We start from the raw sequence: 25629 nt of genomic DNA on the forward strand, positions 1-25629 counted from the left end.
GACAGACAGATAGATAGATAGATAGATAGATAGATAGATAGATAGATAGATAGATAGATAGATAGATAGATAGAGGGCACAGGGTGAGTTGAAGATGAAGGGGTGTTATCTGGAAAATAAAATTAAGGGGTGAGAAAGGATTATACTGAGAGAAGGAGAAAGGGAAAGGCAGAATGGGGTAAATATCTCACATGAAACAGATAAGAAAAGGTTTTTACAATGGAGGGAAAACCAGGGAAGGTGAGAGGGAAAGAGTGAATCTTATTCTCATAGGATTTGGCTTAAGGAGGGAATAACATAAACAATTGGGTATGGAAATCTATCTTACCCTACAGGAAAATAAGGGGGGAAGGGGACAAGAGAGCAGGAAGATTACAGAGGGGAAGGCAGATTGAGGGAGGGATAATTAGAAGTAAACACTTCTGAGGAGGGCCAGGGTCAAAAGAGAGAATAGAATAAATGGGGGGGGATAGGATGAAGGGAAATGTACTCAAGTTTTTCACAACACAACTACTATGGAAGTGTTTTTCATGACTACACATGTATAACCTGTATTGAGTTGCTTGCCCTTTCAATGAGGGTGGGTGGGGAGGGAGGAAGGGAGAAAATTTATAACCCAAAGTTTTAAAAACACATGTTAAAAAAAATTGTTTTCACATGCAACTAGGAAATAAGAAATACAGGAAATGGGGTATAGACATCTATCCTGCCCTACAGGAAAACAGAAGGGGAAGGGAATAAGAGAAGGGGGGCAGAGACAGAAGGGAGGGCAGATTAGGGGAAGTGACGTACAGAATGCATGCCATCTTGGGGTGGGGGGAGGGATGAGATGGAGAGAAAATTTGGAACGCAAAATCTTGTGGAAGTGAATGTTGAAAACTAAAAAGAAATAAATTTTTTAAAAAATCTTTCAGAAAAGTTATTTATTGATCCTAGTTCTGACCTCTGGGATCACAAAAAGTAAGTCTAATCTCTATCAATATGTAGTTAGGAGGTACATCCTTAATTTAATGAAAAGATACTTTTAACACCAAAACAACAAACTTCAACAATCTCATATAACAAGAGCTCTGCCCATAAACTTATTCTCTGACAGAACTCTAATGTAAGATTATGGGTAAGAGAAAAATTCAGCAGTAAATACCACAAGTAAGTTTCTCATTTTCGATAAAATCCATCTGGAAACTTGCAATAGTATACCTGAAGAATTCCATAGTGAAAAAAATCCATCCATCCATACTCATCAGTTCCTGAAGACTCTGTTTACTTATTTTAAATTCCATTCCTAAGATGTACCTCTACCATCTAAACCATACCTTTCTGTCTAGCAAAGCAGCATTTAAATGTTAGTCTATACTAGATAAAATTTACATGACATAATAACATGAAATATGCAGAGCAAACTATTATCAGGGACTTGAAGAGTTCTCTAAGGTTCCTGCTAGATCATATTATTTATAAAGAATTATCTGCACCTATTTCTTTCTGACCCTCTCAGTGCTCCTTATTTAGAAAGTCATCTTCATAGAGTGATGCTAATCCAAATCCCCAGTGCTCAGCAAAATGCCTGGTACACGAGTATTTAATAAATATTTACAGACTGACTGACTTCCTTTGATGGCCTCTTTCAGGATTCTTTGTCATTTTGTTACTCAGTTTTCCTCTTCTCTTGTCATAATGGATACTGGTTCTTGTGGATCTACCTTTTTAAAGTTTATGTTCTTTTATAATGGTCTTGTCAGAATTCTTCATATTCATCATCACATTTGATTGTATTTCATTACATCTCATCCCACTAAATTAATGTGCCACAATTAAAAAAAAAAGAATTATCTGAAGGAAAATGATCAAAATTCTATCATTATAACATAAAAATATAAAATTGTACATGGCACTGTGTTAGGCATTGACAAAAAGAACCATATACACATAATCCTGGCTTGTCCAAGTCTATAAACCCAAACAGACAACCCTGATATGGCTCTGTGTGTGTGTGTGTGTGTGTGTGTGTGTGTGTGTGTGTGTGTGAAAAAAAGATGGAATAAAAACATTAAACAATGTTTGCTTCCCGTATGAATGGGAAGTAAAGCATTACTATATAAAACACTATGTAGATCCCAATGCCACAATAAAGGACTAATTTGTTTCTGGGGATAAACAATTTGGATTTATTCAAAGTTACTAATCCTTAGGCTGTTCTTCTCAACTACAACACACCAAATACTTTCAGAGCTCCCTCAGTTGTCCAAGAGGTGAAACTACCAAAAAACATGTTCCATGATGTTGAATTCATCTGGAGGAATTTCAGATACTCCTTCTTGACATCTAAGGAGGGAAATGATGTCTTTGGACAATTTGCAAAAGCCATTACGGATACACACATCTGCCAGTTCTTGCCACTCCTCTAAGGAACAAAATGGATCAGCTGTCATAAGTTTTTCTGTTGCCTCTGGGAGGGAAAAAAAACAAACACCACCAACAGCAATTTATAATATCTGTCCTTTATTCAGTGTCACCCACACTTGCTTGTAAAATTCTATTCTATTCTACTCGCTGCCCTCACCAGGGAGGCAGTAGTTCTTTAGGTCCACTAGGGGAATAAAGGAGAGAACCAGGACCAGGATTCAGACTCACTTTATTTCATATTGCCTGCAGTTTGCCACTGTTAGTGCCAAATAGCTATCTGGAACCCTACAGTTCTATTTTCAGCATACACATAATCCTATATTTGAGAAATATTTCTTTAAACTAATAATCCTAACTCTGAATAGAATGATGGGGCTTTCTAAATTATTTTTTTCTAAAAGAAACAGACACAAAAGAATTTCACTTGCTAGAGATGCTAATGATGTTCATTTAATTGTGAAAATTAAATTCTCTCAGCAACCTATAATATCAGAGTATTTGAGGGGTTCTCTCCTGGACCACCAAACATATCATGTTTTGCTTCCTGCAGCACAGCCTTTATATGGGTAGTAGAATACTACTATCCTTTAAAAATCTATTCTACTAAAATGTTCTTTCCATACCCAATACCTCTGTGAATGTACAAAGAACAGTAATTTCAAGGTAGAAAAATCAACCATAAATATGGTTGCCAAAAACTTCTACTCTTCATTAGTGCTCTATCTACTGGTTCCTTTCCTGATATCTACAAACAAACTCAAGTCTCCTTCATCCTAAAACAAAACAAAACAAAACAAAAACAACAACAACAACAAGAGCCTTAGTAAATCCTAGAATTCCCATTACATAGTATCCTATCTCTTCTTCTTTTCTCAGCTAAACTCCCTGGGAGGAAAAATATGTAATATTTGATGCTTCCACTTCCTCTCCTCCCACTATCTTCTAAATTGTCTGCAGTCTGGCATCTGACAGCATCACTCAAGTGACACTGCTTTCTTCAAAGTTACTGATATCTTCACTGTTAAGGCTAATGGTCTTTTCTTAGAACTCATCATTCTCGACCTCTCTGAAGAATTTAACTATCCTTTCCTTTCATATACTCTCTCCTTTCTGGATTTTCTTTACACTGCTCTCAAGAGCACAGGGACCACAGTGGGAAGAATATATTGCTTATATGGTAGAACAGAAATATCATCATAGAAATGATGAATGTATATGTTTACTTCCTTTTCTTCTGCCTTATGCTTGCTAAAGTTTCTAATTTCATCTTACTTCTCTGATGACTTCCCTAAGAAAATGTGTGTCAGATCTAGTTAAAGTCATTGAGATGGCAACCTCTTCATTTAAATTTTTTACAAGTTAAATCTTATCAACAGAGGTTATAAGTGGTGCAGGTCTATGTTAACTAACATTTTAAGTCTTGATTCTCTACACAGCTGATAATGAACTAACTTATGACCAGTAACTTTATTTTCTTATTCCTTCATTAAGAACATTTTGCTAAACTTACCCTTCTCATTTTTATCTAGTTCTTGAAGTAGACTTAAGCCAGAATTTTTCATTCCAATGGAGAAGAAATGAAGTACAATAAGACAAAAAGACAAAAATGGTGGCTCCCCCTTCCATTCACTAGTAAGACAATTAATTAATTCAATTTGTGGACACATTATTACTATGTCCATAAGGTCACCTGAAAGTAAAAATAAAAAATGGTATCCCCATATAATAATGTAGTAAACAATATAGAAATCTATGGTTTTAAAGATTTAAATATTACAAAGATAGCACACAAGAAATGCATTCTTAGCAGATATATTCAGTCTTTTCTATGTCCTGTACAGTGCTAATATCTTGTTATTTGCTCCTCAATTATTAGATATAATGATTGAGAAAAACATCAGGACAAGACCAAAAAAGCTAAAAAAGAAAATGGCACTATGACATGCTAACCTCTCCTTCTTGGCATATCCTCTCTCTATCACTCTCACTCACAGTATATCCCCATTCTTGTCTAGCCTCAAACTTCACAATTTACTATCTTCTCAAACCATTCTAGACATGAAATTACTACCATTATTATAAAAATATAAAAAATTCTCAAAACTCTGTATAGAAATACAGAAGATTTTTAGTTAAAATAATTATCATGACTGGCAATGAAATGTAATTAGAAAGAGCCCTGGACAAGGAGTCAGGCAAACTGTATTCTCATCCTCCTATTTGTGAAATGCAAACTATTATATTTTTTGTGGGTTTCACAGATACTATTTCCATTTAGAAAATAAGGAAATTGAGACTAATGAGGTTCAATAATTTTTTCATGGTCACACAATTAGTCATAAATTGTCGTAAGTTGTTCCCATGCATGCTTTAAAAACAGTTATCTTCAGGCTCCAAGTCCTGTGTTCTTTCCATTTTAACTGCTGTTCTTAAGCTAGGATCCACGAAATTACTTTTTGATAGCTGTATTTCAATATAATTGATTTCACCTGTCATCTGCCTCAATACTTCAAAGCATTTGTGATTTCACTGATATGGGTATTTTCTCTATCAGTGAAGATTGCAACCCATTCATGACTTCTAATCAGGTAAAATTTTTGATTATGTCCATCCATATATCCTTCACAGATGATCACCCAAAATGCTAGAGGTCTTCTTCTAAGACTTTTTACATTTTGTAGACAAGAGTGGATCCCTCAGGCTGTTACCTTTCTTCTTGCTGCTGCATAACCAACACAATTAGTTTACTTGTTATACATTTCTTCCATAATATTTCCTATACTAGTTCTTGTGTACATATAAAAATATTCTATAGCTAACTTGCATCTACCATGTCAAATCCTACCTTCTGCATGACACCTTTTCTAGTCTTTCTAGCACCCCCTCTGAGATTACCTTTCTCTGTTCCGTATGTATTTTATATGTACCTAATTATCTACATGTGTCTCCATTGGAATATGAGCTCCTTGAGGGCAGGGACTGTTGTTTTTGCCTTTCTTTGTATTCCTAGTGCTCAATGGAGTGCCTAATACATAGGAAGAGCTTAATAAATACTTTCCATGTATTTCTCTATTGACTGTTAGGTTCCTTGTAATTATGATGCTCTAAAATTCTTAATTGTACAACATTGCTAGTGTGGAAATGGGTTAAAAATATGGGTCTTTGCAACTATAAGTGGGATTGAGATTATTGAAAGTACTACAATTTCTCAGTTGCGAACCAGTCTGTTCTCTTCCTCCTATTCAATTCTGGACCTAATCACTGTCTATATTCAGTGCTTGATACAGATTTATGTATAAATTCAGTGGGTAATAGACATTTTTCATTCATTTAACTTTTTGTATATGAATTGTTAGGCCAATCTTTTTTAATTTTAAGAGGTGGGGGAGCTCACCCTCTTGTTCTCTTTGGGATTTCAAGAGAACATTAGTCATATTCTGTTTGAGAACTTATTTCCCAGGCACCTTAAGCAAAGCTCATCAGTGTTGAGAGGCAATGTGACAAATGAAATGCTGGAGTTGGAACCAAAAGACCTAGATTCAAATCCTACCTCTAACACTACTGTGTTACTTACCCTGAGCAAGTCTACTTCCAATTTTTGTAGTAGCAGGTTGTAGAATAAGGAACGGGAAAAGAAAGGACTTGAGCAAATTAAGAAGAAAACTGTATAGGTAAGTTGGATAGGTTTGGACTAGTGAAAAAAGTCAGATGTCAGATTTGGGAAAAGTCAGATGTCAAAATTTGGGAAAAAACTGAGGAAAATACAAAGAACAATCTCTCTAGTCCAGATATTGGTCTAGATTCTACTTCTGAGCTGTAAAAGAAACAGGACCAAGGACAATTAAGGAGGATATAAAACAATGAAGGGAGATTAAGGGGAACAAAGGAGGATTGAAGAAATGAACCTTCAGAGGTAGATTCAAGAAGGAGAAAAGGCCAGATAAGCAAAATAAGTAAAAAAAGGTAAATGGAACAATTAGAGAGTTAAGCCAATTGGTAAGAATGGCTGGTAAGGAAAACTGGTAAAATTGGTTAAAAGGACTAGAAGTAGGTGCAAAGCTAAAGATGAGTATGGCAATGGCTGTGGAGTTGGTGGTACAAAGGTAAGGAATTTGAATGAGGCTGTAAAAAAGATTTAACCAAGAGTGGTTGAGATATAAACATCCACAAGCAGTTCCAAATAATAAACTGGAAAATCTAAACTATTAGGGAAGTAGGGGAAATTGCACAATGACAACACAATTGTGTGTCTTGTTTGTATTTCGGTCACAGCCAAGGATCTGTGCTCCAAGTGTCAATTTCCCTCTTTGATGAAAATGTGAAGGGAGTTGAAGAATAACGCTCTACACTCCTAATTATTAGGGAAAATGAAGGGTTTTCTAAAGGAAACATAATTAAGGATGCAATGAAGAGGAAAAAATGTGCTTGTCCATAAATTATGTGTAGATCTTTTATTTTGTCCTCCCAAGATTGATACAGTGGTCTCACAAATGATTGAGAGATTATCTGCCGAAGGGCAGAGGAAGAAAAGAGGAACAATAGTAGTAGTAGTAGAGTAGTAGGAGTAGTAATAGCAGCAGCAGCTGGTGATTTCCTAATCAGGGGTACTGAGGTAGCTATTTGTTGACCTGATAATAACAATAAAGAAATCTGTTGTCTTCCTGGAGCATGTATTCAAGACATAATGGAATCTTACAAGTCTTATCAAAATGGATGACAGCCCCTACTTCTGGGGATCCATGTGTATACAAATGATACCTCTAGAACAAATCTGAAAAAAAGTATTTTCAGTGATTATGAAGTCATGGACCAGAAACTGAAGACCATGAGGCGCAAGTTACATTTTCCTCATTATTGGCCAATGAAAGCAAGGGATACAGTAGAAAAAATAAATTTGGGAAATGAATAACTGGATAACAAATAGTGCCAGAGAGTGGGATTTTGATTTCTGGATCTCAGCTTACAATACAAAATTGACAAATTCCTGGCCAGAGATGGCATATACCTAACAAAGGCTGGAAAAAATGGATTTGCCAGGTGTTTGGCTCATCTAATTAAAAGTCTTTAAACTAAAAAGGCTGGAAGGAGAGAAGGAGAAAAGACTATTTATGCATATTCTCTAAGTCAGACACTATAGAGAGTAACCACAAAAAAGAATGAAGACTAGCAGTAGACACTCACTGGAGACAAAATCTAGCTTGTAACAAAACCCATGGCCTCAAATGCCTATGTATCTTTTTTCATTCCTCATTCTCCTTGACCTTTCCGCAGCCTTTGACACTGTTGATTACTGTCTCCTCCCTTATACTCTGTTATCTCTTAATTTTCAAAACATCACTCTCTCCTGGCTCTCATCCTACCTATCTGACCACTCATTCTCTCTCTTCTCTGCTGGAGGAGACTACTTACTTTTCACCTGGTGATCTCATCAATTTCCAAGGATTTTCATCTCTATGTTAATGATTAGCAAATCTACCTATCCTTTCCCAATCTCTCTGCTGACTTCTAATCTCACATCTCCAACTGCCTTTCAGACATTTCAAACTGGATGTTCAGTAGACATATTAAATCCAACATGTTCAAAACTGAACTCATTATCGTCATCCCTAAATCTCCCCTGACTCCTACCTTCCCTATTACTGTAGAGGGTAACACCATCCTCCTATCCTTCAGGCTCACAACCCAGGACTAATCTTGGATTCCTCACACTCTCTCACTGCGCCCCCACATCCAATCTGCTGCCAAGGGCTGTTGATTTCACCTTTGCAACATTTCTCAAATATGCCCACTTCTCTCCTCTGACACTGCCACCATTCTAGTGCAGGCCCTCATCACCTCATGCCTCGATTATCACAATAACTTGCTGGTGAGTCTGCCTGACTCAAGTCATTCCCCACTCCAATCCACCCTCCATTCATCCACTAAAGTGATTTTCCTAAAGCAGAGATCTCACCATGTCTCTTTCTCTCTCTCTTTCTCTCTGTCACACACACACACACACACACACACACACACACACACACACACACACACCCCTAAAATAAACTCCAGTGGCTCCCTATTGGGCTCTAAGATCAAATACAAAATGCTCTGTTTGGCATTCAAAACCTTTCATAGCCTAGCCCCCTCCTATCTTTCTAGTCTTCTTACACCTTATAGGCACCCCCCCCAAATACCTCAGTCCTAGCTTCCCAGATGTTTCATGAACAAAACGCTTGAGAGGGGGCAGGTAGGTGGCGCAGTGGATAGAGCACTGGCCCTGGAGTCAGGAGGACCTGAGTTCAAATCCAGCCTCAGACACTTGGTACTAGCTGTATAACCCTGGGCAAGTCACTTAACCCTGATTGCCTCAACAACAACAAAATAAGACACTCCATTTTTAGCTCTGTCTATTGACATCCCAGGCTTCTTTTAAGTCCCAATTAAAATCTCATCTTTTACTAGAAACTTTCCCCAATTCCTCTTAATTCTTGTCCCTTCTCTCTGTTAATTATTTCCTACTTATCTTTGTATACATTTGGTTGTATGCTATTTCCCCAATTAGATTATAAGCTCCTTAAGGACAGGGACCATCTTTTGCCTCTTTTTGTATCCCTGTCTGGCACACAGTAGGCAATTAAAAATGTTTATTGATTAATTGATGTACAATGCATAAAATTTAAGCCAACAAGAGGAAACAAAGATCTTAAAACAAGGGGGAAATTTGCCCTCATAGGTATCACTGAGACTTGAAATGAAACCCATCACTGGATTACAGCTCTGTATATCTTATTCGAAAGACAAAGTGTAAATAAAAGGGAGCAGGGTAGCTTTACATATTAAGAAGATATATTCCTACACATAACTGAGAAAATAGACACATGATAGATACATAGATAGATAGATAGATAGATAGATAGACAGATAAATAGATACATAGATATTAATAAAAGATATACTCCTGTGAGGATATCTAAGAACTAGAAGGAGAAGCAGGATGGAGAATATTTTGGTGAAGGTCAAAGCAGGGAGAAAAATAAATGATTTTGTCACTGGATTATACTACAAACCACTTGAACAGAAAGAGAGGAGAGATGAGAAGTTTGGAAAAAAGATCATAAGCCCTGCACAGAGGTGTGATATAACAGTCATGAGGGGCTTCAATTATCTAGCATCTGCTAGAGCCATCTTTCTAACAAAAGCAAGTTCTTGACTTGCTTCAGGGATAATTTTATCCTTTAAAAGGTAGATGAAGCAAAAAGAGGGAAATTATATTCTGGATTTCATTCTCACCAACAGAAAGGAACTGCTTATTGTGGTGAAAATGATAGGAACTTAGGAAGGAAATGATCATTCCATCCCAGACAGCTAGGATCTCATAGCCTAAAATTCCACCGGGGAAGTCAGCACAGGACACATGAGAGACTCAAGAATTAAATTCTGAAGACACAAAAAGAAATAATTAGAATAAGAAGGAAAAATGGAATTTGATTAAGTGACCAATATAGATATACAGAAAAATTACCAATAAACTTAGACTTTAAAAAGAAATATACAGAAAAATTAAACAAGATTGTGAGCCAGTCCTGTAGAAATAGTGTGAGGAATAGTAAAGCTTACAATGAGTTGAGGCTAGAAATGGAGGCTAAGAACAACAACAAAAAAGGCATTTTTAATTATATTGGGAGAGAAAGGAGTTCAGAGAAGGGATAGGACTTTTGCTTTGAGTGGATGGGACAATGCTAATTGATACCACAGAGAACAGACAGGTGCTATTTTTCACTTCTGTTTTCTCTTCAAAGAATGACAATCCCAAAGGAAACAGCAAAACAAAAATCACTTCTCAGGAGTTGACACTCAAGGTAAGTGAGGAGAGACCTGCCCTTGATGAATTCAAGTCATTTGGCTACATTGAACTACACTCTTGGTCCTGAAAGAGCTGGCAAATGTGATTGTCAGAGATATTTGAAAATATCATAGAAAACAGGAGAAGTATCACAATATAAGAGAAGTTCAAATGTTGATTGTGTTTTTACAGGGGGAAGAGAATAGAATCTGCAAACTATACACTAGTGAACATGACTTCAATTCCTGAGAACATCCTGGAACAGGCCACTAAAGAAACAGGGAGCATTCAGAAAGAGAAGCAGTGATTAGAAAGAGCTAGTGTAGCTTCATTAAGAGTTGGTCATGCCAAGGGGCAGCTAGGTGGCGCAGTGGATAAAGCTCCAGCCTTGGAGTCAGGAGGACCTGAGTTCAAATGTCACCTTAAACACTTGATACTTACTAGCTTTGTGACCCTGGGCAAGTCATTTAACCCTGATTACCACACACACACACACACACACACACACACACACACACACACACACACACAGAGAATTGGTCATGCCAGACTAACCTCATTTTCTTTTTTGTCAGGATTATTAAACCAGTAGGTGAAATTCAGTAGGGATAAATGTAGTCTTGCACTTGGGAACAAAAAAATTAACTTCACAAATACAAGATGAGGACACCATGATTAGGCAGCAGTTGTTTCTAAAAAGATATTCGAGCTTTAGCTCTTCTTCAAGCTCAAGATGAGTTTACAGTATGATGTGGCAGTTAGAAAAGCCAGTGCAATCTTGGGCTGCTTAGGAGGGTCAGAGGTCCCAGAAAAGAGAAGTGAGAATCCCACTGCCCTGGTCAGGCCTCATATGGAGTGCTGTGTTCACTTTCAGACACCACGGCTTACAAAGGAGAGAGGCAAAAAGGAGAGTGTCCAGAGGAGGCGACTAGGATTGTGAAGAGCCTTGAAGAATCCATGACATGGGAATCAGGTGAAGAAATTGGGTGTGTTTAGCTCAAGACCACAGAATCCTTGGGAGAGAAAAAAATGCATGATAATGGCCTTCAAGTAACTGAAGGCCTATGATGTAGAAGAGGAATTAAACCTGTCACCTGGCCCCAAAGGTATAAACCAGGAGCCGTGGGTGGATAATCACGTGTCAAGTGTGTCGTGAGTTGTTGTGTATGAGTTGGACTAAATGGCCAATGGTTCCGATTTTATAACTTTATGAAAGTTGTTTAACCTTTGTCAGTCTTCATTCTCTCACCTGTGAGATGCGGGAGGTTGGCCCAGATGGTCTCTAAAGTCCTTTCCAGTTCTAAATCTATCCTCTTATGGTGCAATAATTCAAGCACACCCAATCGGAAAAGATGGGAATCTGGGTGACAGACAACCAGCCTTCTGATAATGAACTAAACTTAGGTAAGACAGACTCAAACAATAGGCATAAGGATACATCACCAAGCTAGCACTAGAAGTATCTCCAACTAGGACCTAAGAGCAAACATGGTACAAGTGAAAGTGTTCTGGCTTTGAAGTCACAGGACCTGTATTCAAATCCTGCCACTAATTCCTTGTATGACCACTTCAAGTCTGTTTCCTTATCTGTAAATGGAGAGGGTTGTACTAGATGGCCATTAAGTCCTTTTCAGCTCTAAATCTATGACCCCATGAAAGCTTGTGCTCTGGTGGTACAGCATTCTAGAATGCAGGATCACCACCACATCAGAATGAGGAGTCAAGAGAATTGCTTTATTAGATGAAGCATATTCAATAAGATTTATTTTTAATTATGCCCTTTAAAGATTAACTTATTGCTATATTATTAGTAGTATTAATGGACGTTGATTATGCACAATAAATATTCACTGATTACAAAAATAAATTTGCTCCAACTTAATTCCAATTTAATGTTTGAATTATTATGTACACTTAAAATGCATTCCGTAAATTGAACCCAAAATATCATCTGTTGTCTCATAATTAGAACCCCTAACATAAAGATTATGAATGAAAGCTAATGAATCATTTTGCTGTTTACCATAAGAAAAGTTTTTGAATTGTTTTATATATTCCATGGCTCCATAAATCTGACCCTGTTTACACAGGCAAAGAACAGCTTTCTTGTGCAGACCACATTCACTGTAGATAATCTGGGCTAAAGCTAGGCACTTGGACTTGTCGTAGGCATTCTGTTCCCCATACTGGCAAATTACATCCCCAGCTTTTTCAGAAAATGTTACTCTGGGGAAAAAACATCAATAAAGCACATATTAGAGGTTTGCTAGTAAATACGTGAAACTCTGAAATATTTTACAATCCAGTAAAATAAAACCTGATTTTCTTTTTTTGTTTTATTTTTAAAATCTGATTTTCTATAGTGTTTAAGCTTTCCAAGACAATGAAGAACCAATAAACACAATTGCTTTGTATCTGCTCTTAGGATTCTTGGGATTAAACCAATGCATCTGAATCTGGTTTGTGATGGTGGTTTTGTTTTTTTAGTGAAGAAGGAAATGTTTACTTTCCCAAAGCTGTTGGAAAGTTAAAACTTGTAAAAAAAACTAAAACCTTACTTTTTCTGATAATATTTAAACTACCAGGCAAAAAGGAACTCACATACAATGGGAATCTTTCATAGTTTTGGACTTTTCATTAGACTTTGTTGCCATGTCAAAGAAGGCACTTAATAAATACTGGTTGATGATAATGTGACTCTATACCTCAGTTAAGAAGTTGGTGGATTTTGTTAGCTTTTTTCAACCAGTCTAGTTTTTATTACATCTAATAGTATTTTCTTGTTTATTATAAGAACTGATCAGACAATAGCAAAAGTAATAAAGTACTATGAGAGTAAGGATAGTGAACTAAAATGGGACTTGAGAGCTGCGTTTAATACCCAGTTCTTCCTCTGATTTGGTTCTGTGACCTTGACCAGATATTTGTATCATTACATTAAAGTTTACAAGTAAAAATTAATTACCATCAGGGTGCTGAAGATAATGTCAAGAACCATGAGCTAACAAGAAAGAAAAAAGCAATGTTTAAAAAATCTTCTAGAGATAAAGAAGCAACAGAAAAAATGGCCATTTCTTTGTCTACCTCAGAGTGAAGTTGTTTCAGAAGGTAAGACAATTAACATGGGTTTTTATTTAATCCCATGTGATTATAAAGGAGTTGTTTTATGAAGGTTAAGTGAATAATTATAATAATTTTACCTTTATAATTATGTTAGCTAAATAAATAGTTGGAATTTTTTAGAATTAATGCATCGAATTTCAAAAGACATTAACTCCGATTCCTAGTTTTCTATAGATTATACTCTAATAATAATTTAGTTATATCTACAAGGAGTAAATATACAATATCAGCACCTGTAAATAACTGACAGTATCCAGGAACTAGCTATAGTTCTTAAGTAGGCTGAACAAGAGAATCCCAGTTCTTGCTCTAATAACAGTCTTCTAGTCTCAGAAGATGAGGTGAGCTAGCTACAGCTCCACCCAAACCAGAAGAAAGGAATTCAAAGCCCTTGACATTTCTTTAATGATAGCTGTTTCCTGGTACTGCTGGAAGGTTTCTAAATCCCAGTCATGCCTTGCAAAACCCTCAAGCTTACAATACCTCCATCATTTTCCAAATCTCAATCCTAGGTTACTCCACTGTCTTACCTTCTCTATTCCTACTTCTTTGCTATTGAATGCTTCTGGAGGAATTTATGCAATAATGTTAACTGGGCCCAGTACAAAATCATGTTGTCTAATTTCAATTGCTTCTCTACGAGTTAGCTATTCCAAACCTTCTCTGTCTTCAAGCTCCACAATTTTTAACCTCTTACCTCTCAGCAGAAGATCTAAAATTCTACTTTTATAATTAAAGCTATCCACCACAAACTCCATCTTCTCTCCTATGCCACACCTAAAAACCTCCTTACGTTGTCCCCATCTTTTTCTTTGTTCCAGTCTCTGGGAAAGAGGTGGCTCTTGCCAAGAGGACAATGACTCTTCTTATGCCCTCAATCCCAATCCTGTCTGACTCCTTAATAAATCAAAATCACACATCCTACAAGTGCCCAGCCTTTATTTGAAGACCTCTGCCAGAAAAGTTTGGGTATACCCCTCTCTTCGAAGGCAGCCCACTCCACTTTTCTGAAAGCTCTGTTAGGAAATCTTCTCTTACATCAAGCCTAAATTTGTCTCTTTTCAAGTTTTACCCTTGCTCCTCCTTCTTGATCTTTGCAGCATTTGACACTACTGACCATCTTTCTGCCTGGATTCTCATTCCCCTATGTCATGAACCCTAATTGGAGGTATCTCTCATAGTTCTGTCTTGGGCCATGCCTCTTCTACATGACATTCCTTCAAATACTTGAAGACCAATTATGTTCAATCTCCAAGATGACCCTCAGTCTTCTCTTCTCCAGGTGAACCATTCTCACTCTCTTCAATTAATCCTTAAATGGCATGAACTAGAAGCCCCTCATTCTAGTTTTCCTCCTCTGGACTCTTTCTTCAGCTAACCAACCTCCATTCTACAATATGGTCCCTAGGTCTGAACATAAATCTGCTCAGAGTAGGATACAGCATCATATCCTTAATCCTAAAACACAATTCCTCTCTGAAGGAAGAGGCAGCCAGCAGCACAGCAGACAAAGCACTGGACCTGGAGTCTGGGAGAATTGGTTCTAATCTGTCTGGAGACACTTACTTGCTGTGAGTTACCCTAGACATGACATACTCTCTATCTGCCTCAGTTTCCTCATTTGTAAATTGGGGATCATAATAGCACCTAGCTTATTGTGAGGATCAAATGAGATATTAGTAAACAGCATTGCAAACCTTAAAGCACTATGTAAATACTAGCTATGAGTATCTTAATGTAGCTTCAAATCATATGAGCTTCCTTGACCATCACACTTTTGAGCCGTATTGAATTTCTGATTCACTAGAATGTAACATCTAAATTTTATTTTTAAAACTGATAAAAAATATCCACAGGCAAAACCCAACCCCCAATAAATGGTCAATGGACCTGAATGAAGGAAGGAAAAATGATTGTTTAAGCACTCCTATATGCCAAGTATTAAAAATCTAAGTATTAAGTACTTAGCAGAATGCTAAGTACTAGAAATGCAAATACAAAAGTGAGATAGTCCTTGGCTTAGAATTTACGTTCTCATAGAAGGAGACAGTACATATAGAGGAATAGTGGCCATGGAAGGCAGTTCTGGTCTGAGAAGTCATAAGTATAGATGAGTTGATCCAGAAGCAACAGTAGCATTGATTTGAATACTGTTCCCCAAACAAGAGGTGAAATAATAACAACAGTTAACATTTACATAGCACTTACAATGTGCCTGGCACTGCACTAAGCATTTGACAATTATCATTGGATCTTCATTTAAAAAATGTGGAACAGGAATACGTCATGGCAAGATGACCAGAGTAGACAGCTAGATCGAATGCGAAGCATAGTCTAGTCTAGGGCCAGCTAGATACAGTAGGTCAGGTAAATTTATATTCATTAACTCAGGCAGCTTATTGCGCTCAGCCCCAGGGCTGAAGTTCTAAAACTGAGTGGGGAGAGTAAGTATGGTTTCTGGAGGTCCAATATGGAATATACTATTTCATGTGGGAAAAAGTACACGGCTTCAGCAGGGCCACTGGCAACATGGTTGGAGTAAACAGCTGGATGAAATGTAAAACGTAGGGATAGCTAGAAATAGAGGGCTAATGAATCTGCACTCACTCATTTACCAACCAAGGAAGCTCAGCTGCAGGGCAGGTGCTCTAAAGCTGATTGAATTAACTTTCCCAGAGTCTGAGGGCAGGATTATTGGAGATCCATCTGGGTGCTGTTCCAGGTAGGAAGAAACAGGGCAGCTTACAGGACTGGTGGCAAGATGGTCTGTGTGGGTAGCTTGCTAGGCTATGAAGCAGAGCCAGGACTGGGACTACCTAGATGAATTTGTGCTCACACACTAATGAAGGCAACTCAGCCCCAAGTTTGGAGTTCCAAAGATGAGTGGCTTAACTCATTTTACTATTACTATTACAAAATGAATTTATAAAAGAAAAAAACAAATAAAATAATCACTTGGGAAAGTGTCTCTAACTAGTCATTGAAGAAAAAATTAAAATAACCTTGAAATATTACCTCATACCCATTAAAATAGCCAAAATATTGCCAGTGGACTTTGCAAAAGCAAGTACTCTTACACTGCTTGGGGGACTGCAAACTGGTGGAAGGCATTTGGAAAATACATTCCTAAAGTGAGGGAAATAATCATACCCTGAACCTAATAATCCAATTATTGGAAATATATCATGACAAATGTGGAAATTTGTTTTGATTGACTATATGTATTTATAATGGAGTGTGTGTACACAAGCTTTCAGTGGGGAGAAGGAGGGTGGAGGATGGATTGAAGTGGGAGGGTGAGAAGACAGATTTTGGCTGATTAAAACAAGTGAAATATTTTTAAATAAAAAATATTCTAATAATATGATTAAAAAGAAAAAAGTATATGTTCAAATATACTTGTGGCACTATTATTTGCTATCACAAAAAACTGGAAATAACCGTAATGTTGCTTTGGAGTAGTGGCTAAATAGGTGACACAGTAGATCTGGAATACTGAACTTGGAGTCAGGAAGACGCAAGTTCAAATCTAGCTTCAGAAACTGCTGGCTATAGGTCACCCTGGGCAAGATACTTAACAGCTATCTATGTCATTTTCTTCATCTGTAAAATAAGGATAATAATAGCACCTCAAAAGTTGTTGTAAAGATCAAATGAAGTAATATTTGTAAAATGCTCTTTAAACCTTGAAGTACTACATAAATGCAAGCTATCATTATAAACTGAAATATATCAATGTATAGAAGCAGCATGGCATAGTGAATAGAGGACCAAAAAGACATGTTTCTAAGACCTCCCCGACACACACTGGTAATGTGACCCTAGACAAACAATAAATTCTCAGTACCCAAGGCAACTCTCTAAGACTCTCATCTCTAAAACTATGTTATAGAAAAGTTGCTGGTCTTAGTGGAGGGAGTTTCCACAGGAGGAGTTTCCTATACCAATGAAAGCACCTCCCAAAAAATTTCAGTACTATCATGCAATTAATATCATTGCATTATAACCAGAATTTTGGAACTAGAGTCAGGAAGACCTGAATTCAAATCCTGCTTCAGATACTTATTAGCTATGTAACCCTGGACAAATCCTTTAACCTCAGTTTGCCTCAATTTTCTCAGCTGTAAAATGGGAATAATGGTAGTACCCACCCTTCAAGGTTATTGTTAAAATCAAATGAAATAATAATTGTAAAGTACTTTGCAAACTTTAAAGAGCTATATAAATGCCATTTATTATTATTGTGAATTGTTATGGAAGCATAAAGACACATCTGAAATAATATGAGGCCAAGAAATCAGAACCATAAGGACAATATATGGCATATTGATTATGATTATATAAAAGTACAAAGTATGCATAAATATAGAGATAAAAGGATAAAAATAAGTTTAAAAGGGATGAAGAGGCATGTGTAAACTGGTAATTTTAAGGGAAATCTTATATTAAAACCTATGTAATCAAACATAAATAGTTGTAAATAATGTTCAATCAATTTTGTGAATGTTTAAAGTTAAATTCACAATAAATCACTTATGTATATAAGTGTAATCCATTTGATAATTGTCCTAGCCTCTCATATAATGGACGAGATAAATCTTAGGGCCATCTCTATAACAAGCTCTTTGGCTCATACTTCCAAAGGATTTCATCTAAGAACATAAGATTGACCCATTTTGTTGTCTCCGAAAAAAGTTGTCAGCCTCCCTGCAAGCACTGAGATTAATGAAGTATCAAATACAATACAGGTTTTATGTAACCCAACAAAACACAAAACAGGCTTGTACCCAGAAAAACCCTAGTGCTCTTTCCAGAGAGCATTATGAGACACTCCCCTCTAGTGAATCCCACCTTCTCTCTGGATTGATGGTGCCCAGAAAAGAGGAGGTGTAGGTCATTTCCTTATACACTGAGTCACTACTGTGCCAATGCTACTTTTTTCCCCTATTTTTCTCCTCGTGTATTGAAGAGGCCTTTTTTCTTTGGGGGACTGTCTCAGAGCAGGGCACTGAGATTTTGAAGAACCCTATATTCTCCAACATCTTTTTCCTCAGGAATTCCTCTCTTCTCAGACCCTCTTTTTGTTTCTACTTCTTTTTAATGGCTAAGTCCAAGGGCTGGCACATTTGTGACCTTATCATTCCTAAGGTATCAAATTACTGCTTTTCAGTCTTACTCCCCTCCACTCTGCAATCCAGTGCCATTGGCCTCCTTGTTGCTCCTCAAACTAAGTGCTCCATCTCCTGACTGAGCATTTTCACTGGTTGTCCCACATGTTTTGAATTCTCTCTCCTCACCTCTGCCACCTGCCTTCTCCGGCTTCCTTCAAGTCTCAGCTCAAACCCCACCTTCTAAACCTTTCCCCAGTCCTCCTTCATCTCAGTGCCTTCCCTCTGAGAATACCCCCATTTTATCCGGTATAGAGTTAGTTTGTACACAGCTGTTAGCATGTTGTTTCTCTAATTAGACTATGAGCTCTTTAAGAGCAGGAGCTGTTTGTTTTGGGGGGTTGTTCAGTTTTTTGGTTTTTTGACTTTCTTTGTAACCCTAGTGATCGGCACATAGAAAGCACTTAATAATTACTAGATGGCTGACTGAATTTAGAGTTCATATTAAAATTCTTAAGTAGGGACAGCTAGGTGACACAGTAGATAGAGCTCCAGCCTTGGAGTCAGGAGGACTTCAGTTCAAATTCGGCCTCAGATACTTGAAACTTATTAGCTGTGTAACCCTGGGCAAGTGACTTAATCCAGATTGCCTCACCAAAAAAAAAAGTAAAATTCTTAAGTAGAAGCAAAATTACTGCTGACACAACTTTGAAGCTGCAATCTTAATTGAATATTGAAATAAAGACTTCTTCAACGGGGGTAGTAAGGACCCAGGACAAGAATTACCTACTTGTTCAGGACTGACCACACAGTGAAGGGACTTATCTGACTCTTTTTGGTGCATGCCTAACAAGATATAAATACATGCGTATGTGTGTATATGTATATATGTGTATATATGTATATACATATACACATCTGATATCTTTCTCTGTCAGTTTATCTGTATAGAATCAAAAGGAAAGTAGAATTGACCCAGTAGAGAATTATATACATGAAGAAACTACCTGAAACTTCTCTTTGATGGCTACAAGTCACATATCCTACACAGGGTGTTCCCAAGGGGGACTTTTAGGACACCCTGTAGAGATACCAAGGGAAAGGAGAACTCACAAGAAGGAAATGTTGCTTAACGCCCACTGGAAAGAAGCCAATGGTTTCCCTGCACGTTGCTGTTGGTTAGTCGTTTTAGACGTGTCCTACTCTTTGTCACCCCATGTGGGGTCTTCTAGGCAAAGACACTGGAGTAGTTTGCCGTTGCCTTTTTCAGCTCATTTTACAGATGAGGAAATGAGGTAAACAGGGTTAAGTTACTTGCCCAGAGTCACACAGCTAGTGAGTTTCAAGTGTCTAAGGCCACATTTGAACTCAGGTCTTCATGACCAGCACTCTCTCCACTGCACTACCTAGCTGCCTCTTCCTGCACACAAACCTATTTTTCATTTTGCCAGGATAAATAAAACTTACTTCATATTTTATACTCTGTTAGATTCAATATCTGAAGGGAAGTTGAAAGCTGATTTACAGAGAACAAAATGAGTCAGATTTTTATGTTCCTAGAGAAAACTCTGTCAGAAGTCTGAGCCAAAGTGTTTATTGGAAGAGATGCCCCTAAGGTGAATCTGGTCCATCATCTCAGAGATTGGAGTCTGGGTTATACATGTGTTTCACATACATGTTAAAGTGATTTATTATTAATTTAATTTTAAAGTCAGTAAAAGCAATTAAATATTCTTTATAACTATTTACATTTGAATACATGCAACTTCACATAAAACTATTAAAGGCCTGAAGCCTCCTTGATCCTGGGACTTCTCAGGGAGCCCCGTATCAGCCCTATACCCAAACTGCCCATTTTTGGCCCCTGTCCTCACTCCAGGATGTCCAGGGGACCTCTTGATTCAGCCTATCTTCCTGTGGCCTCCTTGATTCTGAGTCTTTCCAGGGTACCCTGGCTACCCCTGGATCTAGGACTCTGGCATCTGTCTTGGTCCTAGGGCTTTATCTAGTACCCTGAATTATATCCACCTCAAATTGATAGTTACTGTCTCCCATCAATATTCTTTCAGTCTGCAACATCACTTGCTCCTGCCTGCCTCACAGGAACTCAACAAAACCATCTGCCACAAGGTACACTGACGGAGGACCCTGAACAGCCTAATCACATCCCCCTCTCAATGGATTCCTCTGTAATACTCATAATCCACTTAAACTCATTCTTCAATGGTTAGCATACTCCTTCCCCGTCCTATACTCTCCCATCTCAGTAATTTTGAACCCTGGGCTATCACTGTATAAACCCTGTTGTGCATCCTCCTCTGTCTGCTCTCTTATTCCTACTATTCCCTTCAACCCTATCAACATTCTACTCCTCAACAACCCACCCCTTCCACTGTGCTTTCTGGAATGCCTGCTTCAGTTAACAAACTTTCATCTTTAAACTTTTCCTTTATCCTACCATCTTCTAGCACTCAGAGACTTCGCTCACTCCTAATGACATGGCCAGCTTCATATTTTCTAGTACTGATGGCACCTTTACTTACACCCTTCCTCTTCAATTCACTATTTGTGATGGAAGAGTCAAAATACTCCTTGCTCCTCCTTGCGACTTCCAGACTCTCTGTCTACTACCATCACTCAGTAATCTCTCCTTCTTTGAGATTCATTCAATCCATAGTTATCACCCAAACAATATTCTGGTAGCTGTTATATACCTATACTTCCAGTATACTCTATTTCTTTCCTCAATGAGTTCAATGCCTCACTCACAGTCACAACCTTTCTTTTGTCCTCAACTCATGCCCTCATAGTAGCATACTAACATATATATTGATACTTTCTCAAACACCCTAACTGTCCAGTTTCTCAATTTTCTCATTACCCACGACCTACTCCTTCACCCACTTCAGCTACACATAGAGATTGTCATATCCTTGATTTTGCCATCACCCACAAGCATTCAATTTCCATATTCATGAATTCTGAATTTCCTTTATCAGTTCATCTTTTATTCTGCCTTATAACCCATGCCTAACCCTATTCTTTGTCCTCATCATGACTTCAAATCCCTCTATCCTTCAATTCTTTCCCAGTTCATCACCCCCTGCACTGGTTTCACCATTTTGACTCCTTGGTGAATAAATTCAGCTCTGTACTCTCCTCTATTCTTTTGTTTTTAGATGTAGATAATTTTATTATAAAACTGAACTGGTATAAAGGATGCATAGCACAAAATTTACAAATAATAATGAAACACATTAGACTTTATTGTAAATTTCATATAGCCAATTGATTTTCACAGAATGCTTTTGTTGGTTTTTGCTCTACTCTTGCATGCCTTAGCAGCCTACAGCTGTAATGTAACCATAATTTGACGAATGAAGTTCCATCACAATCTGTTAATCCTTTCCCCAAAAAAATCTGTCAACAAATCCAATGTGATTTACTGTTAAACTATTTATCATCCTTGTATAAATTATATTCACAAAACTGAAACTTCTTTCAACTTCATTACTGACTGCAATAAAACTATCTTTTTCGCTTTTTGTATAGTTGCAGGGATTAGAACATTGTCTAATTCTGTATCTACAATGCTTCCATCATTTCTGTTCAGTAACAAATCAAATGGGCAAAGACTCCATTCCCCTCTTCTTGAGGCTTAAAATGGAAAAGAGTTATAAAATAGCTATGAGACATATAGCTATAAAGAGCTATAAATTCATTATTTAGTGATCAAAACTCTGGGTTCAAATGAATTCTCTTAAAAATGTGAAAATAAGGGGCAGCTAGGTGGCACAGTGGATAGAAGACTGGCCCTGAAGTCAGGAGGACTCGAGTTCAAATCCGGCCTCAGACCAAACACTTGACACTTACTAGCTGTGTGACCCTGGGCAAGTCACTTAACCCCAATTGCCTTAAAAGGGGGGGGATAAAAATTTTAAGGAGAATAGTATATAGCCTTTAAAAACCATGTCAAAAAATAAGCTTAGTCCTGTTTCACTTACCTCTGCTGGGTGACCCAATGTATAACCAGATCCAACCGTTTTTCAAATAATCCACATTTAATTCCTTCCAGAGTCAAATGAGCATTAACAGGTTTTTTAGCAGCATGACTTGTGCTGAAAAGAGCCTCAAAGAATAACAGCAAAGGAAGAGTTTTCCCTTTAATTTTACCAACATCTAGAGGGGGGGAAAAAAAGTACTGAGCCAAATGTTTTAGCCAATATTATTTACTTATCTCATTTCATACTTTAGTTGGTGTTCTTTTAAAATTTGTGAAGATGATGAAAAATGCTATCTACCTCCAGAAAGAGAACTAATAAACCCTAAATGCAAACTGAAACATTATTTTTCACTTTCTTTACTTTTCTTGCTTCTTTTTTTTTTGAACATGGTTTATACAGGAATATGTTTTGCATGACTCTACATGACTCTACATGTATAATGGGTATCTCAAAGAGTAGGGTAGGGACTGGGAAGAAGAAGAGAATTTAGAACTCAAAATTTTTCAAAATGAATGCTATAAATAAATAAATAGATAAATGAAAGAAAAAATAAAATTTGTGAAGAAATTTTATAGTTTAAGAATAATTAAATCTCCCATTTTCAAGAAAGGTCTAGCATTTATTCTCCAGTTTACACATTTACAAATGCAAGCTGACATTTGAAATTAGTAGTCATTTTGAAAATATGCTATCCCATTCCATATCTTTACCGAACTTATTAAACTATTTAATTCCACCAATATATATTAAACAACCAATACATGCAAGGCACTAAGTTAGATGCTGGAGATACGAAGACAAAAAACAAAAAGCAGTTCCTGTTCTCAAGGAGTTATATTCCTCCAAGGAGATACAAAATGTACAGTTATAAGTAAATATGAGATAAATTAAGAAGGGCAAGAACTCAAATGATTGGGGTAACAGGAAAGGGTCCCCATTGGAGGTAGCACCTGAGCTGGGCCTTGAAGAAAGCCAGGAATTCTGAGAGGTGGAGACAGGCATGAAGGACTGTCTGTGCAAAGGTATGGAGTCAGAAGAGTGAATGCAGAGTTCACGAAACCACAAGCAGATCAGTTTGGCTGGAAAAGAGAGTACACAAGGGAGAGAATGAAAGCAGCAAGATCATTTGAAACCATGGGAACTGATGAGATCATTAAGTGACATAGTATAAAAGAGGAGAAGAGGACCTAGGACAGAGCCTTGGAGGTCAGCAGATATGACCTAGAGGACAATGTAGCATTGTGTACTGAAAAGAACCAACTGGACAGATAAGAAGAGAACCAGGGGAGAATACTTTCATGAAAACCTAGAGAGGAGAGAGTATCCAGGAGAAGACAGTGATAAAATGTGTAAAAGGCTGAAGAAAAGTCAAGAAAAATGAGAATTAAGAAAAGGCCATCATATTTAACAATTAAGAGATCACTGGACAAACAGTTCTCAAAAAAAATTGCAAAGTATTAACAACCACATGAAACAATACTCCAAATCACCAATAATAAGAGGAACAAAAATAAAAACAACCCTGAAGTTTCACCTTATACCTAGCAAACTGACAAAGATGACAAGATGGAAAGTCAATGTTGCAGGGATTATGGAAAGAAGGCAGCCTGGTGCACAGTTGGTAAGACTGTGAATTAGTACAACCATTTTGAAAAGCAATTTGGAATTATGCAAGTAATGTGACTAAAATGTCTATATCCTTTGACTCTGAGATCCTATTACTAGTCTTATGTCTCCAGGGAGGTTATTGATAAGAAAGTGACTATTAAAAATATACCAGAATATTTATAGCAAAAGTTATTTGTTGATAGCAAAGAATTGAAAACAAAGTAAATACTAACTCATTGATAAATGAATAAACCAACTATAGTACATGAATGTAATACAATATTACTGTGCCATAAGAAATGGTAAATGTGATAAATGTAGAGAAATCATGTAAAGATTTACATTAACTGATGAAGAGTAAAGAAAGCAGAATTATGAAAACAGTATACAAAATGACTTCAACAATGTAAATGAAAAAAAAAACGATCACAAAACAATCAAAAGTGAATGCTACAAAATTTTAAAAAATGGCCCCAAAGAAATAAGAAGACTCCCCTGACCACCTAACTCCTTTGTGGGGGGTAGGGAGGACAGAAGAGGACAGAGAGGTGGGAGAAATATTGCATATATTTTCATACTTTTTCAATATATTACTATTTTAAAATTTTTCTTCTTTTTCCTTAAAAATAGTATTTGTTATATGGGATAACTCTCTGGAAAGAAGATGGGAGAAACAAATTCTGGTGGTGTAAAAAAAAAAACCAATAAAAATCCTTTTTTAAAAAAAGAGAGATCAGTGGTAACTCTAGATATACTAAATGGCTATGAGTCATGTAACATCACAGTCTTACAAAATTCAAAATTGCAAGTAACCCAAAAGACAATATAAAGGCATTGAGAGAGATAGTGTGTTCCAGTGGAAAAAGGGCAGACCCCAGACACAGAACAACAGGTTCAAGTCTGAACTCTGACCCCTCCTGGCTTGGGGCCCTTTGAAGTCATTTAACCACTCAGGAGATACTTCAAGAAACTCTCTAAGACTCAAGCTGCCAATCTGCATTAGTAGAGAAAACCTACTTGACGAGATCTCTCTCTACACCAATGAAATCACAGGTTTGAACTAATTTTTTTAAATGCCGAAAGATGGGTAAAAATAGGCTAATTTCCAAAATTAGTTAATTTCAAATTTCAAAGATTTCAATGTTTGTGATGGAATACTACTATGCTATAAGAAATGATAAGCAAGATGATTTCAGAAAAACCTGAAAAGATTTACAAGAACTGATACAAAGGGAAGTGAATGGAACCAAAAGTAGAATCAGTGTACACAGTAATAGCAATACTGCACGATGAACAACTGTTAATGACTTAGCTAAACTCTGCAACACAATGATCCAAGACAATTCTGAAGGACTTATGATGAAAAATGCTATATATCTCCAGAGAAAGAACTGATAGAGTCTGAATGCAAATTGAAACATACTTTTTTTAACTTTATTTTTCTTGGGCTTTTTTGAGGGGTCAGTATTTTCTTTCATAAAGTGACTAACATGGAAAATTTTGTATAACTGCACATGTATAACCTATACCAAATTGCTTGTCTTCTCAATGAAGG

General features: G+C 37.0%; 1 protein-coding gene across 3 annotated transcripts in view; it reads right to left on the reverse strand.

Moving 5' to 3' along the window:
• Positions 1 to 1186: 1186 nt before the first annotated feature.
• The window catches only part of CLHC1 (clathrin heavy chain linker domain containing 1), a 62144-nt gene continuing 37701 nt past the window's right edge, over positions 1187 to 25629 (reverse strand). Inside the window, exons 7-10 of one of the 3 annotated variants that reach the window (XM_078149520.1) lie at positions 22467 to 22641; positions 12255 to 12457; positions 3917 to 4096; positions 1187 to 2449 (exon numbers count right to left, since the gene is read on the reverse strand). In XM_078149520.1, the coding sequence (XP_078005646.1) occupies positions 2259 to 2449; positions 3917 to 4096; positions 12255 to 12457; positions 22467 to 22641 (749 nt within the window). In that variant the 3' untranslated portion in view covers positions 1187 to 2258. The remainder of the gene's footprint in view (positions 2450 to 3916; positions 4097 to 12254; positions 12458 to 22466; positions 22642 to 25629) is intronic. The other 2 variants (XM_020996255.2, XM_078149519.1) reach the window with 2 other exon arrangements.

This window comes from Phascolarctos cinereus, unplaced genomic scaffold (genome assembly GCF_003287225.1).
Source record: "Phascolarctos cinereus isolate Bilbo 61053 unplaced genomic scaffold, phaCin_HiC Scaffold_2;HRSCAF=192, whole genome shotgun sequence".
Lineage (NCBI taxonomy): Eukaryota > Metazoa > Chordata > Mammalia > Diprotodontia > Phascolarctidae > Phascolarctos > Phascolarctos cinereus.